At 47.7% G+C, this 16,885-nt stretch overlaps 1 protein-coding gene and 1 long non-coding RNA gene across 5 annotated transcripts in view; one reads left to right on the top strand and one right to left on the bottom strand.

Annotated features, from left to right (window-relative positions):
- FAM124A (family with sequence similarity 124 member A) overlaps positions 1–4,208 on the top strand; it is a 114,179-nt gene extending 109,971 nt beyond the window's left edge. Inside the window, exon 4 of the mRNA XM_036831794.1 lies at positions 788–4,208. Coding sequence (XP_036687689.1) covers positions 788–1,597 — 810 coding nt within the window. The 3' untranslated portion in view covers positions 1,598–4,208. The remainder of the gene's footprint in view (positions 1–787) is intronic.
- Positions 1–16,885, bottom strand: part of LOC118884263 — a 124,310-nt gene that overhangs the window by 75,674 nt on the left and 31,751 nt on the right. The gene's annotated exons all lie outside the window — the stretch shown is intronic.

Raw genomic sequence — 16,885 nt, 5'->3', positions numbered from 1 at the left:
CCCCAGTTCTGTGCAGCAGAAACAGCTTCCTGCAGAGCTGCAGGGAAGGTCGGGGAGACTAGGAGGACAGGGCTGAGTGTTAAAGGGTGAAACTGCCTGTCCAAGCCCTGTGGGTCATCCACGGGATTAGTCAGTAGTCAGCCGCCCCCTTTCCCATACAGTTTCTGAAAGGCAAAATAGAGGAGTATCATGGAGTTCCTTAGCGCAAGTAAATAAATGCCAATTTCCTGACAGCCCTGCACTCTTTGAAGATTTACTGCCCTGAATCATAGGCCACCCCTAGGATGTGTCCTGATGTTCACACGTGCACTGGAGTCAAGTCCCATCCCGATCCTTCCATCCTGCCGTCAGTAGTATTTCCAAACAGTGGGGCTTTGGTTGGAGGGAGAGAAACCCTTCAAGCAACCTTTTTGCACTGAATGGTAATTCTTGTCTCCCCTCTCCTGCTCAGCCAGGCCTCACGCTCGCGGCTAATCTGTTGAGCCTCCTTGCGTGTGCACTGGAACATGTACCGTTCCCTGTCGTGACAAGGGACTGCCTCTCCCCCTGGGTTCGGGGATGTCTGCTCAGACTGAGAAGTCTGATCTGTATTCCCCCAAGCTCCGCTACCTCTGTCTTTGCTTTAGAATGTGGAGAATGAAATCTCTGGTAATGCTTTATTGCCGAGACATTGCTGGAAGTTTCCAGTCATCAGGAAATGTGTCTCACGTTCTGTTAACAGCGGAATCCCCGGCCCCGGTGACCGGCCAGTCCTGCACTGATGTGACATGCCCTCTTCCCCCTGCAGGCACAGAGGGTACACAGGAAGTGCCCTAAACCCAGCAGAGCTCACCATGCCTCAGAGCAGAAAGCTGGGTCCGCGCCTTCTCCGAGTGCCGCTGCACAGAGCCGGACCCCTGGCAGCGGCCCACAGCCCCCGATGGACACTTCAGACCTGGGGCTCGGCCAGACAGGCCTGCCTACCCGGCAGCCGCAGGACTTCACCAGACCAGCCGGCGGCCCTCCCAGCCTCCCCTGGTCTTTCCAGAGAAGCAAGTCCTTGTTTTGTTTGCCCACGGGAGACCCCTCCCCGGCCTCCTCAGCCGAACCACCGTGGTTTGCAAACACAGACGGCCCGGGGCAGAGGGCGTCGGAGCGGAGGCACGGCCACCTCCTCTCCATCGATGACTTAGAGGGGGCCCAGGAGACGGACGTGGACACGGGGCTGCGGCTCTCCTCCTCCGACCTGTCCGTGGTCTCTGCGTACTCTGCACCCAGCAGGTTCTGCAGCCCCACGGAAACACTTCTCCCCTCCGAAAGATGCAGCAGCCTCTGGTCAGAGCGCAGGGCTTCCAGAGAAGGACCCCTGCCCGCTGGGGGCGGCGTGACCACAGAGGCCTCCTGGGCTGCCCTCCCTCTGTCCACCAAAGGGCCTTCCAGCTCCTCGGCCACAGCTGTCACCGCTTCCCCAGCTTCCGACACCTCCTGGCTCACAGAGTCACCCCCAGAACTCCCTTATGATGCTCCCGACGCCCAGCAGACTGGCAGAGGCGTCCTACCACCCTCAGTGCTGGCCGGACGCGGGGGCAGCGACGTGGAGGAGGAATTCTACATCTGAACGCACCCCACTCTTGTCTTTCAGACCCACAGGCTCAGGTGCCCCTGCCCCTCTGGGGTCTGCACGCCACCCGTGTTCTCAGCCCCGCTTCCCCAGGTCCCTCCGGAATCTAATTCTCTGTCTCACGGGGTCATTACTAGCACGTTTGACACACCACCCGTTCTTACCTGCGAGGTGGTGGGCTCAGTGGAAAAATACTGGGATTTTTATGCAAACAAATTCTCAACAAACTTAAGGCATAAAATATATGTTTTGAATACTCAGTCCCATTTGAGATATGGTTTGGTGCACTTATTTAAATGCTTCATATAATTATTTGAAATGGAAAGAAAACCTAGTCAGCTGGAGCTGATTTCACAATTTTTCATGCTGGGAAGGAAAAACAATTAAAGCCAAAAAACGTTGAATGTGAGAAAGATACCAAGTGACTTGTATGAGAGATTAGTGCACATAATTCCACCTTACTGGATTCTCCATATCTGTTTACCTTACCAGGGAGCAGTGGCCCTGAGAATTTCCAGGTACCGTTACAGTGAAAGGAGTCACCTTGATAAAACAGTAAACTTACATCAGACTACAGTGATACCTCACTTTGATGCCACGCAACATCTGCATTTACGCAAAAGTAGCTACTATGCTTTATAGAGATTCAGCCTGAGTTAACAGACTCTTGGTGCATTTATAATACGATTTTGAGTTCCAAAAACTAGATTTGCATACATCTTTCAAACATATTCACTGTAATAGTTGGGGGTCTACAGAAGACTCCACTACCTATCCAGATTTGTCTGGATCAATGAGGAAGAATCGTTCTTGGAGTTACAGAATAGTAGGGTATTAGACATAGTGGGTAGGTATTCTTAAGTTGCTTCAATTTTTAAAACCACAATCCAAGGGCTATATATACACAGCTCTATGTAAATGACAGGAGCCACATCTTATACTGCTTTCTCCAGTAAACATGCATCATCCCATACCCTTTTCCATTTTTAAATAATTCATAACAATTTTAACTGGCATTTTGATTGCACAGGTTAATAAATGCACTCCCCTCTTCTCCAAGCGGGAAGCTTTACACAAAATGCTGTCCTGAACCAACACTGTTGCACGCGTGCATAGGAGCCTTAATTAAAGCTGGAGCTCTAACCTGACCTTGGCCTTTCCTGCCATTGCCTGCTTCTGTCACAGCGTGAACAGTATTTACATCTCACCTCTCTCCCACTCCAGTAAGGGTATGTTTACAATTCCAGCCTCTACAGTGCCAAGTGCTGGCGTCGGGGACAACGCCAAGCTGTCCCTAGTTGCTGTATACCTTTGGGGAAGAAGGGCGTAGACTTGCCTTGCTTACGTCCCACTCTGGTGCTCCCTGCCTGAATGACTCATGGCCCAGTTTACCGCTCTCTGGAAGCGCCCACACCAGCCCAGACACAGCTCCAGAATCCTCTTCAACACAGCCCTTCCGGCAGCCGTTACCAGCCATCAGACTTGAGCTGAAGCCTCAGGTCTTTGCCATCCCCCCTGTAATGAGAACCTTACCTCCTACCCCGAACATCCCGCATATTCCAGGACTCCGAATTACAATATTCTGCTCTGCTTTAAGTAAATAAAAGTATGGTCTTCTATAATTCTAGACCAGGAGTGAGCAAACTTTTTTTTAAAGGGCTAAATAATAAATACTTCCGGCTTTGCCAGCCATACAGTCATCTGTCATTATCGTGTGAAAGCAGCCTATGATATATAAATGAATGGGAGCGGCTGAGTTCTAAGAAAGTTTATTTTACAAGAACGGGTGGAGGGTCGGATTTGGCCCAAAGGTCGTAGTTTGCCAACCTTTGTGCTAGACTGACGTTGATTTGAGATCTCAGCCACGGTCAACGATAAAGAACAGAGGGTTGCATCCCTCTGCTGCTGTGGTGCCCGAGACCAGGAAAATACACTCTAGGGGCCACACTGGTGACTACAGAACCACAGGGCTCAGAGCTGCCTGGGGCTTCTTTCTGCAGAGATGATGCCTAGAAGGCCGCGGCCTGCCCACCTGCTGCCCGGAAATGTGATTCACAGACAGGTGCTGATAATGCAAAACAACACGCTAATCACTCAGGGCGCCGACGCAGCCCCAAGGAGCAGGAGACAAGCTCAGGATAGCACAAGTCACCGAGGCATCCACGAGTAGACCCACGGCCAGGTGATGGCTCCTCCTGTCTCCACCCTTCATCAGTGCCCTTAGTTCAGAATATTCACACACACCCCCTACGGATGCTTCAGAGCACAGCTCTGACGCGCTCTGCCCCCATCCTTTCTCACCGACCCCTGCCTCAGCACAAACTGAGTGACCCCAAAAGATGTCAGCAAAGCCCTTCAAAAGCAGAAAATGCAAGATGCCCCCCATAACACAAGGGGAGAAGGGGAGAGAAGCCCACCGCAGACCACACTCAGACGCTCCCCTCCTCACAGACGGCAGTCGCTCTGAGGAGCAGGCGTCACAGAGACACTACTGACGGCATCACCCCCTTTTCTGACCTACCGCTAGCATTGTCCTCATCCAGGAGGGCTCCTGACACCCACCGGTAGATCCTGACTCTTTTGGATTGTTATTGTGATAGATGCTGCCGTACTGTAGGTGCTCAATAAATTTGTTCAATTAAAAACAACATTGAGGTTGTCTCATACATTTATTTTTCTCCTGGATTTGGCTCTGTGATGGAAGACATCTAGACTTTAACCCTAGTAGTTTTTTGTTATTTAATGGACAAAACGTCTCCTTGACCTTGCAGTTCCCCCTAGCGTTGCCCTGGGGGGTGCGTTAGTAAGTGCCCTGGTCTAGCTCACAGCCCATCCCTTACTTGCCTCTTTTCCAAATAAGACTCCCCAAGTTACTGCTCACGGTGCCACCATGGCCCACCCTACACACCACCTAGTATCGGCTTTAAAGATCAAATGTTTCTCGGGGGTCCCTAATGGACCTGGAGAGCGAGGCCTACTGAAATCATCTTGGGTCACCCATGGGGGAGGGCGGTGAGCCACCGAAGAGACTTCTGCGACGGTCGAGGGGCTGATGTGTGGAGTACAAAGTAGGTTGTAGCACTGGCTGCTGCTTGAGCCCTGAGACCCGAGGACAGGGGAGCGGTCACGTGGAAGCCCGCTGGGCTGCACCGTCTAGCGCCTTCCAGGTGAGGCCAAATGTGTACTTGTATTGGGAAGACCCTTGAACCCATGGCTGACCTCTTTAGACCCTTGTGAATCAGGAGAAATGCGGGTACTTCCTATCCCCCTACTGGGCTTTCTGAAGATGAATGAATTCTCCAATCCACCAGGTAAGAGGCACCTGAGTAGACTCATAGAATTCCTAGAAGAGATTTTTAAGAGCAAATAAACTGTTGAGAGCTTCTGCCTTCCAAGCCCTCAGAACGCTATCATGACCAGTTCTGGCCAGTGATCCCGAGTCTGAATTTCAGGCGGGCAGGGGGGCATAGCTGGTTGGTCGCCTTCCCCACCCTGCCCTGAAGAGCCCCTTCCCTGTGCCCCTATAACACACCCCCTAAACTCTCCATTTGTGATGAGGGTCCCACCTCCCACTGCCTTGGATGGTGTAGAAAATGGAGCCACTCCCATAGCGGATGCACAGCCCCCAGCTGGCCTAGTCTGGTTCAGAGCTGCCCCACCTTATTTGATCTCATAGGTTGAACATCTGAAAGAAGCCAGCCAGACTCCCTTAGGTCAGCTTTGCCCAGACCCTAGAACTAAACCTAGTGCGTTCTGGACAGGAGCAACTCTCAACGTGGTGAGCACAGTCCAAGAAATGGCCAGAAACGCTTATACAGAAACGCTTTCAGGCCAAATCGCCCGGCTAAGGATGGCTGTGGGAAGGCTTTGGTGCCACCTAGTGGCCATCGTGCCCAGGAAGGCCAGCGACTGCCCTTTCCTTTGCAGAAGACTCCACCCTGGTGAACACAGGGAGGCACTTCACTTCCATGTATTATTCTGCATTTAATTGTTTTATTTCCACAAGGTATTGAAGCAACTGAAATTACGATTATATAAGACGATGCAAGGGCTAAGGAAAAAGAGTCTAGAAATATTCCAACCATAAAGAAAATCTGCTGCAGATGAATTTCCTAGAAGCCAAAGCAAAAAGGGAAACATGAGCAGCTTAGTGGTGGTTCTCATTTACAGTTAGAGAATCTAGTGACATTGTCTTATTTCATTGTAATTTAAGTTGCCTCAATGCTGTTTCTCAACAGAAACCAAGTTTTCCTTAGCAAAGACGTCTAAAATCACTTTCTCCTCACAGACTTAGAGAATGAACTTATGGTTACCAGGGGGAAAGGGTTGAGGGGAGGGATAGACTGGGAGTTTGGGATTGACATGTACACACTACTATATTTTAAATAGGTAACCAACAAGAACCTACTGCATAACACAGGGAACTCTGCTCAATATTCTGTAATAACCTAAATGGGAAAAGAATTTGAAAAAGAATAGATACATGTATATGTATAACTGAATCACTCGGTCGTACACCTGAAACTAACAGAACGTTGTTAATCAGCTATACTCCAATATAAAATAAGTAAAATAAATAAAAATAAGTAAAATCATTTTCTCAGAAGAGCATTTTCATAAGGGATTTTCTGTGTAGGGTTTTTTTTGGACCAAGTTGGTAGCGTTCCTGCTTGAAGGGTGGAATTTACAAGACCTGGAGGAGTGGACACAACCTCCTGCTGTGGATGAGCGCCCCTGGACAGCTCCGGCCGTACTGTGGGAAGAGGGAAACTTGCCTCTGGGCAGAAAGCCTCCAGGCTCCTGAGACCTGATCTGTAAAGTTCGGCAAGCAGAGGGCAAGCGGTGAGGCCCACACCCTCCTGGGAGACGGCAGGCTCCTACCCACGGTTCTAGCCTTGTGGATAGAGAGCCCACATCGACCGGAGCCCCCCTGCATCCTCATCCGCATTCCGCAGTTCCAAAGTCAACGCCAGTTGTCTAACAACCCTCCCCACTACCTGCACTGGTTACAAGGGCTTCTAGCACTTTGAAGACCTTCCGGGTAAGTTATAAATCCCCTCAGCCCACCCTCCACTGAGATTCCTGAAAACTGATAGGAATTCAGTTCCCTGTACCTCTTTTTTCAGTGATCTGAGTGGATTTACTTATTCATTCAACAAGAATTTACTGAGTCCCACTATGTGTCAGGCAGTGGGCTGTTTGTGGCTTTTTTTTAATTTATAGGAGAGATTTATTTGAAGAAATATTATTGTACAACATTTAAAGGCTACATAAAGTCTTAATTTCCCCTCATAGGCTGGTAAATTTGATATAATGAATAAACAAAAACTTTTAAGATCCAGAATGCACGAAGTACTGCACAGTTTGATTACTAAGTCAAATTAGTTGACAAGCAAACCTCACAGAACAGCTTCATGTCAGCCAAGGGGACCTGGGACTGAATGGGAGAGACACCATCTCATCCTCAGGGAACAAACGAACTACTCCCACCATGACTAGTTAGTTACCTCTTACCTGCAGATTTTTTTTTTTGAAGATTTTCTTTCTATTTCTTAAAAATAATATTTAGGGGCTTCCCTGGTGGCGCAGTGGTTGAGAATCTGCCTGCCAATGCAGGGGACACGGGTTCGAGCCCCGGTCTGGGAAGATCCCACATGCCGCGGAGCAACTGGGCCCGTGAGCCACAATTACTGAGACTGCGCGTCTGGAGCCTGTGCTCCGCAACAAGAGAGGCCGCGATAGTGAGAGGCCCGCGCACCGCGATGAAGAGTGGCCCCCACTTGCCGCAACTAGAGAAAGCCCTCGCACAGAAACGAAGACCCAACACAGCCAAAAATAAATAAATAAATAATTTTAAAAATAATAATAATAATAATATTTATTGATTAACAAATATTTATTGAGTATATATGGTGTACTGCTATAAAGTGAATGGTGTTTTTTGAATTTTATTTATTTTATTTTTGGCTGCATTGGGTCTTTGTTGCTGCGCACAGGCTTTCTCTAGTTGTGGCGAGCGGGGCCTACTCTTCGTTGTGGTGCACGGGCTTCTCATTGCGGTGGCTTCTCTTGTTGTGGCTTCTCTTGTTGTGGCTTCTCTTGTTGTGGCTTGCGGGCTCTAGAGCGCAGGCTTCAGTAGTGGCAGTACACGGGCTTAGTTGCTCCGCAGCATGTGGGATCTTCCCAGACCAGGGGGTCGAACCCGTGTCCCTTGCATTGGCAGGTGGATTCTTAACCACTACGCCACCAGGGAAACCCTTACCTGCAGATTTTATAATCCTCCTAAAGGATCTAACACAGTTACATATACAGAGTCTCGATTGTGGCATCAGCTAAACCTGGCTTCCCATTGTGACTCCACCACTCACTCTGTGAACCCAGGGCAAGTTATTCCACTTTGCTGCACCTCAATTTCATCTTCTGTAAACTATGGACAACAATACCTACCCTGGAGGGTCACTGTGAGAGCTAAATTATATAATTTGTGCAAAAGTCCCTATATTGCCTGTGACACAGCCGACATTTCATAGAGGCTGGTGCTCTTTCCCTTCCCTCGGGCCCCGGCAGGCGCCAGTCTCCTTCACAGACTCCCTGGTACGGGGAGGACAGACAGGGTTTAGCTTCAACGCACTCTTTAAAATCAGCAATTCTCAGCAACCAAGACCCAACACAGCCAAAAATAAAAATAAATAAATAAATCTATTTTTTAAAAAAGGAGCAATTCCACCATCACCTCTCAGTCGTCTCTCTGGACAGAATTCCCCCCGATAGGAAGTCATCTTTCCATCATCACACCCTCCCTGGCTTGTCTCTTTCCTCCGTTTCAAGCCACTGCCGACGAAACCAGACCCTGGCACTTGTTACCACTCAACGCTGCTCCTTCTCCCAGATCCCCAGCTCTGAGCTGCCCTTCCCTAAACACACCCTCTCCCCTCAGCCCCCCACCCAATCCCTCAAGCCTACAAAGCCTCCTCCTCTTGGCCATCTCCCCGCCCGTCTACTCTCCCCTCCTCTCTCCTGGTTTCCAGGCCTGCCCACCCCACCTGGAGCCCAGGGCTGCCCGTCTCACTGCTGCCTTTGTAGCATCTGCACCTCTCCCTCTGTCTGTTGCCCCATCTGCCAGGCCCCCAAGCCGAGCCATGCTGCACTTTTGCTATTTCTACCCTGCAACTGCCAGACCACATTGTGGTCCACCCATCCATGGCTACTTGGCCAACTTTCACTCCACTCTTACAGGCTCCAATTAGGCCAAACTTGTTCCACCTTCCCAAATGCTCCCTAAACTGTGCACTACTCCCAGAAGCTAACCTTGCCTCCTCTGCACCCAGGGCCAGAGCCCTCCATTACCCGCTCAGGCCCCCTCCTGACCGCATAAGATGTGAGTGATTCCAACGAGGTCAGAAGCAGGAACAGACTGATGAGTAGAACAGAACTACTGCCAGATCCTCTGCCCTTGGAAGTGGTCTGAAGACTGAAAATGCAACCGAGCACAACAGAGGAAACTGGTGTGCACAGCAGGGAGACGACTCATCCTGGGGGCATGCCGAGACTTAGTCCCACTTCCTGCTGAACGAGCCTGTGGTGCCCAATGTAAGTCAATCAGCCCAGACCAGTGGCTCTGCCACTCTGCTTGGCCAGAAAGGTCATGGCAGTCCAGGCCTGTGTTCACCCCAAGCTGGCTCTGCAGACCTGCAGTGACTCCTTCGCTCCTTTGGTTGGTGTCAGAACTCACAGCCCAGCCCGGGCTTCCAGGAGTATTTCCTGGTCCAGCAGTGCCCCAGCTGGACACCGTGCAATGGATGCCACTGTGGAGGGGAGCATGGCCGGGCGCCGGACAGCAGGCTCAGAACTGTGACCCAACCATGTGTGACTGTGACGGTCCCCAGGAACTCTGCCTGGTCACAGCCCTGTTCTGGGTCTAACCCGGCCTTTGCGCTCAGATTAGATAAGCACTAGAGCTTCCAGCGAGGTGCCCCCGGGCCCTCTGTCACACTCAGTCACACCCCTTCCTGCGGGACAGACCTGCATCTTCAACCTCCTGCTACTCACCCCACAGTGGACGGGTCTGGTTTCCCTGTGCCCCCAAATCAACGTGACCCACATTAAACTACCACCACACCCTTACACGCCGGAAAGGACCAGCTCCTCCTTCTCCGGGATTCCTCAGTTCTGTTTAATGGTTTCTTCTCTCCCCTCATTATTCACATTCAAAAACCCAGACTGAAGCACCAAGACAGCTTAGTAGAAAGAAACAGGGTTTTGGAGTCACACGTACCCAGATCTGAATGTCATCACTGAGACTTACTGGCCGTGTGACCCTAATCAATAAACTTCATTTCTCACCCCTGGTTTCCTCATTTGCAAAGCGGAGTGAATCAGAGCTGGGTCTAGGGTAGGTGAGGGACACAGTCACCTCAGAGGCAAAGTTCAAGAGGGCGCCAAAAAATTCAGCCAGCAAGATTAATGATATTTTAAGGAACAAGGCCTTCGTCATAGGGTCATTCTAAGGAATAAATGAGATCAAGAGGCAAAGCCTGGCACACAAGAGGTCATTTCCACCTTTCAAGTTAGCAAAAGTTTTAAAATTAATACACAGTTTATGTTTACACAAGGCTTTTAGCAGTAGTTGGCACAATCTTTTTGGAAAAAAGTGTGGCAATAGATATGTCAGTAGCTGTAAAAATGCTCCTGGCTTGTAATTCAATTTCCAGGAGTCTCTCCCAAGGAAATTACCCAAAACAGAGATAAAGACATGCATCTGTTTCTCACCGTGCACTTTATAATTGCAAACCATTGAGGAACAACCTGAACGTATGTATGTGTAGGTGTGTATATATACATACACATACGTAATACATACATACATAAACACATACATACATACGTAACATTTACATACATACATATATATGTAAATATATCCCTTGACCGTATAAAACAATGCAGAGAAAAACATTGTAAAGAAGCGTGTCAAACATTTTTCCAAAAGGAAACGCAGATGGTCAACAGGCACGTGAAACGATGCTCAACATCGCTAATCCTCAGGGAAACGCAAACCAAAACCACTATGAGGTATCACCTCACACCTGTCAGAATGGCTATCATCAAAAAGACTACAAACAACAAATGCTGGCAAAGATGTGGAGAAAAGGGAACCCTCATACACTGTTGGTGGGAATGTAAATTGGTGCAGCCACTATGGAAAACAATATGGAGGTTTCTCAAAAAACTAAAAGTAGGGCTTCCCTGGTGGCGCAGTGGTTGAGAGTCTGCCTGCCAATGCAGGGGACACGGGTTCGGGCCCTGGTCTGGGAAGATCCCACATGCCACGGAGCAACTGGGCCCGTGAGCCACAATTACTGAGCCTGTGCGTCTGGAGCCTGTGCTCCGCAACAAGAGAGGCCGCGACAGTGAGAGGCCCGCGCACCACGATGAAGAGTGGCCCTCGCTCGCCGCAACTGGAGAAAGCCCTCGCACAGAAACGAAGACCCAACACAGCCAAAAATAAAATTAATTAATTAATTAAAAAAAAAAAAAACTAAAAGTAGAACTACCCTATGACCCAGCAGTTCCACTCCTGGGTATATATCCAAAGAAAATGAAAACACTAATTTGAAAAGATACATGCACCCCAAAGTTCATAACAGCATTATTTACAGTTGCCAAGGTATGGAAGCAACCTAAATGTCCATCAACAGATAAATGGATAAAGAAGATGTGATATATATATATATACACATATACACACACACACACACACATATACACAGTGGAATACTATTCAGCCATTAAAAAGATTGGAGCCAGGTCTTCTAATCCCAGCCCCTTCCTTACTAGCTGTGAAACTTCGGACAGTTCTGTGATCGTCTGTGGCTCAGATTCCTCATCTGTAAAGTGAGGGCATCCAAATACTCACTTCACCTGGGTATTTGTCTTCAAGGTACAGAAACTGGCTTCATGGACCACTGCAGGACCACAAGAGACCAGAGGCCTCTTCCCCATTTCACCTATCATATTATCCTCCAAGACTCTGATACGTCCCTGTTCCAAGGAGAGCGGCCCTCAATTATAACTCAGTGGAATTTCCCAGTGACACACAGGATGATGGTTTTGAGTCAGAATTGGCCGGATTCAAAAGAAGATGAAGAAATATTTTCGCACCCTTGATTTGGCTGCCTGAGAGTTATGCCCACTCTCCAGTGTCTTTGTGTACTGTGTTAGCCTCACCTGGGCTATGGCCATACACTCCCAACCGGTCTCCATGGCCCCAACATCTGTCCACTCCTGTCCATCTACACATGACTGCCAATTTTTAACGTGCTTTGCACACCCTCCTGCTCAAAACCCTGCCATGGTTCCCTCTTGCCAACCAAGCAAAAGTGCCCTCTCCCCAGACACACTCTCAGGCCTTCACTGTGGTCCCCATCACCTCTTCCATCTTAGCACTTAACTAGTCTACGCTTCACTAACCACACCTGGTGCTTTCCCACCCACGTGCCAAAGCTCAGGTTATTCCTCTCCAACTCTCTACCCGTCAAAATCCCACCGTCCACCCAAGGCCAGTGCAAACCCCTCCTCCAGGAAAGCCAGAGCACCCTTCCCACTGCTGTAATGTGCTGGTACTAGGTTGTCCCTGACTCGGGACGGACCACATGATACTTAGCCCTGTAGTTGTTTAGATACGAGATTTATCCACCCAGGCAAATTATAAACTAGTCTTTAGTCTAAGCAGTACCTCGATAAATAAGATTGGAAGGGGTGAGTGCGTGAGAGATGTATTTGTTTGTGGCTGGCTTGGCTGGTGCGCCTTTCATGATAAATCCCCACCTTCACATTCCCAAGTCAAGGCCCCTGACCCTGATATCAGGCTGCTCACTTCATAATGAATCAATCCACAGTCCTGGAGGGTTGAGAGGGGGGAAACTGTGCGCAGGGAGGAAAACTCATGAGGCCGTGACCGAGCAAGGCTGCAATTACCCTAACCTCAGCCACTTACTGCATTTTTTGGCTTTAATTCCATCTGCGTCCATGCTTCCAGTCTGAGAAATCCTGACTTTACTAGCCTATTTATATGGAACTTTTTCTCCCTTTTTCCTCCCTCACCTCTTTTTAAACTTTAATTCTTTTTTCTGGGTCTTTAATTCCCCTCATTACATATTTCTGAGTCACCTATCCACTCCCACATTTGGATGCAGATGCACCCTGGTTTGGACCAAGGGTGAAACAGGACTGTTACTCTGATGTCCAAAATGTTTGTCTTTGCAAACATTTGGAACTAAACATTGAGGGCACTTGCTCACAGAACCTTTTTCCAACCTAGAATTTACCCACTTTTCCCCACAGACATCCTATGTGTACATAGCTATTTTTAAACTTTACACCCACAAAACTTTTGGCAAAATCACAAACTAAATGGATTCCAAACCCAACTGGCTTAAATCCACATGTTTGAAGAAGAACATTGAAATGGCACGAATGTACTTATTTGCTCTCTTTACTGTTTGTCAGGATAGAATTAGAGCCTTTTAAGGTACGGCAGGGAGTTTAGGTACCTGACCTGCTTCTTTGCCTTGGACTGAAAATCATTTCCATTACCACTTTCCAAAATGTCCCTCGGGGCTGGCCTCCTGGACCTCCAAAGCCACACATACAACATAAAACAGCAGTGGGTCCCTTCAGAAGCGGCTAGGCTCCAAGAATCTCTCAGAGCTGCAGGTGCTCCCTGGAGCTGCGGTGCCCAAATTCTGTCGCTTGCTTTGCATTTGCACCATATCCATGTATTGACTGCCATTATTTACTTATTTTTAAAATCATATGGAAAACCAGCAGACTCTCCAACGTCAGGTTGCAGAAAAATGCAGTGCAATAACCCACAGCATGAGGCCAGAGGATAATGGGGGTAGGGGTAGGGCAGCTGGCCTGTTTCAAGAATGCTGCTTCCTCTCTGTGCTCAAAGCTCCGGTCTTTCGTCTCAGCACATCTACGGCTTTGAGGCTGTTCAAAAGCATACAGTGAAAATGCTCCTTGCAACAAGACAGACACTGCAGGAGCCGGCAGTGTGTCCATAACCCAGGAGGGGGAAAAAGAAGAGGAGCAGGTGACGGCACCTCTGCATTGGATCGTGTCACCATCCCCTCTTAAAGCTCACAGCAGCTTCCCATTGCCTTTGGACCAAAAAGTCCAATTGCCTGTCCCCAGGCCAAAAATCCTTGCATGATCTAGCCCCTCCATCTCTATCCAACCTCATCTCCCATCCCCTCTCTGCCTCACTCACTATGCTTCGATCCCACCAGACTTCTTGGGGCTGGTCCATGGTGGTGGCCATCATGGCCAGTGTAGCTGAACTCTGGACCTGAGCGTGACAGGCACTGTGCCCCAGGCAGGGTCACAGAAGGCCTCATAGCTACCCATTCCTCTGTCCCCAAACCTTCCTGTTACAATATCAAGACATAAAAATGACCAGAAATAGATCCAAACCTTGAGTGGCTCATAGTCAACCAATAGAAACAAGCCTTTAAACATACACTTGCCCTACAATACGGTCATGGCAACGATACAAATAAGAACCATCCTGTGTTGTCCAGAGGCAGGGGCGGGGTGCAGAGAGACAGTGAACTATTTCTGGGGAACCAGGAAAAGCTTTCTGGAGGAGGTGAATGCTTCTGCAGGTCTGGGAAGATGAGTGATGCCAGAGAAAAGGGATACAGAATAGCTTTGGTGAAATTGGAGAAGTTGGAGAACATGAAGGGAAGAAATGCTGAAATGAGCTCTCATTTTGAAAAAAGAATCTCTAGTGAAAGAAATCGCCACAACATCATTTTCAATAGATATTGGCCAAACCTACCTCAGCTGTTGATCTTAGGGTAGAGCGATGGTGGAGGTCTCTGTACCTCTAGTAAAATGAATGCAAAGAGAAATAAAGCATGAATTTAACCTTTCTTGGAGATTCCTTTTAAAAGAGCAGGCTAGGGACTTTCCTGGTGGCGCAGTGGTTAAGAATCCGCCTGCCAATGCAGGGGACACGGGTTTGAGCCCTGGTCCAGGAAGATCCCACATGCCGTGGAGCAACTAAGCCCGTGCGCCACAACTACTGAGCCTGAGTGCCACAACTACTGAAGCCCACGCCCCTAGAGCCCATGCTCCACAACAAGAGAAGCCACTGCAATGAGAAGCCCGCGCACCTCAACGAAGAGTAGCCCCCGCTCACCGCAACTAGAGAAAGCCCGCGCACAGCAACGAAGACCCAACACAGCCCAAAATAAATAAATAAATATTAAAAAAAAAAAAAAAGAGCAGGCTACCCAAAGTAGCACCTGCATCGGAGGGAGACCAGCACAATATGCATTCACTTGATAATGGACATAACTTCTTGGCTGTAGATCAAATTTATGATGAGGTTGAGTTGTATTTTTATGTGCTGAATGCATGCTTGAGAGTACATCGGGTCCTTCTGGAAACCTGCCCATTATTGCATATGGAACTAAGCATCATTTTACCAGTTGAAACCACTCTAGCTTTATTGCTGTTACTTTGCTTTTATGAAATACTGTTGCTCCTACCTACCCTTCATTTACCACTATGCTCTCAGTCAGCAAAGAAACCACCCTGCTTCAAGGTACCTACTGAAAACTACATTCCATGTTAATAACGATAAAACAAAGAGCTGACATTTATGAGAATTCAGTGTGCCAGGCCTTGTGCTAAGTATTTTATATACATGATCTCATTTCATCTTAAATGTGTGAGGTTGTAGTTTTCACCATTACACACATGAGGAAACAAAGAGATGATAAGAAATCAGATGTAGAAAGCAAACTATGGTTACCAAGGGGGAAGGAAGGGGGAGGGATAACTTGGGAGATAAAGCTTGACATATACACACTACTATATATAAAATAGATAACGAATAAAGACCTACTGTATAGCACAGGGAGCGCTACTCAATACTCTGTAATGACCTATATGGGAAAAGAATCTAAAAGAGAGTGGATATATGTATACGTATAACTGGTTCACTTTGCTGTACACCTGAAAGTAACACAACATTGTAAATCAACTATACTCCAAAAAAATTAATTTAAAAAAAGAAATGATCATGCTCACACAACTAGCAGATAGTAGACACTCATCACATATTCGTTCTTTCTTTTAAATACATATATTGAGTATTGTTAGGTTGTATCAGAACATGTAAGTCGTATATAACAGGAACTCTCCCCTAAGGAGTTTACAACACAGCAGGTAAAGTAAAACCACACACAAATATCTAGAAGGAAGAGTGTGGTGTGTGACAAGTGTTATGAGCACTGTTTTCTTGTAGAGAAGTGAGGAATCACACCGGTGAAAGCAAATGACAGATGAGCTGGGTTTTGAAGAGGAGTAAAATTTTAAGAATAAAATGTGAGAACGTCCTTCTAAGCAGAAACATTTTTTAAGAAGAGCTCCCCCAAAACAGGAATAATTAAACCAGCAACATCTAGTGTAACATATTTTATTATTATTTTATCATCATTTATGGTTTTGTTAAGAAAATATTAATGTATTGTATTTACTTATTTGCATATGTAATTGTAAGTACAATTCACAAGACTGTTCTTCTCAGACCCACACCTTAATAAATCTGATGGTCAAAATCTGGTAGGTGTAGCACATAGCTGTTTGGGACTAAATTCAGGTTTCAGAAGTTATAAGCACATTCTATTAAAATTCTATGCCTATGGCTTAATTATGGTCATTATCAAGACCGACGATAGCAAAAACTGTCTCCTTTTAAATAGGGAAGGTCCTGCTTGGATCATATGCAAGCAGGAGTTTGCCTGGTTAAGAGTCTGACTGCCTTTGGAAGGTAGTCAGCAGTATCCATATATAACATATGAAAGATCTGGTTCTATGAAAGTCAAATATGCAAAATGGCAGGTCCATCCATGATCAGTCAGCACACCTAGGGCCACAGAGACCCACCTGAAGTGTCTTTGTTGCACCTGTAGTTTAACAGGGGGACCAGCTTCTTCCCTCTGCATCCAGGGGGACCTGGGCAAGGGGATGAGCCTCTGCCTTCCCTCTACCTCCAATCAAGAGCTGAATTCTTCCCACCACTTTGATGTTTGGAGCAAAAGGAAAGAAGAAAGGAAAATATCTAGAGGATAAGAAAAGGAGCAAGAGGGGACTTCCCTGGAGGTACAGTGGTTAGACTTTGCCTTCCAATGCAGGGGGTGCGGGTTCGATCCCTGGTCGGGGAGCTAAGATCCCACATGCCTCGCGGTCAAAAAAAACCAAAACATAAAA

Source organism: Balaenoptera musculus, chromosome 18 (assembly GCF_009873245.2).
Source record: "Balaenoptera musculus isolate JJ_BM4_2016_0621 chromosome 18, mBalMus1.pri.v3, whole genome shotgun sequence".
Lineage (NCBI taxonomy): Eukaryota > Metazoa > Chordata > Mammalia > Artiodactyla > Balaenopteridae > Balaenoptera > Balaenoptera musculus.
The sequence above is the reverse complement of the archived record's forward strand: the minus strand, read 5'-3'. Positions and strand labels throughout refer to the sequence as shown.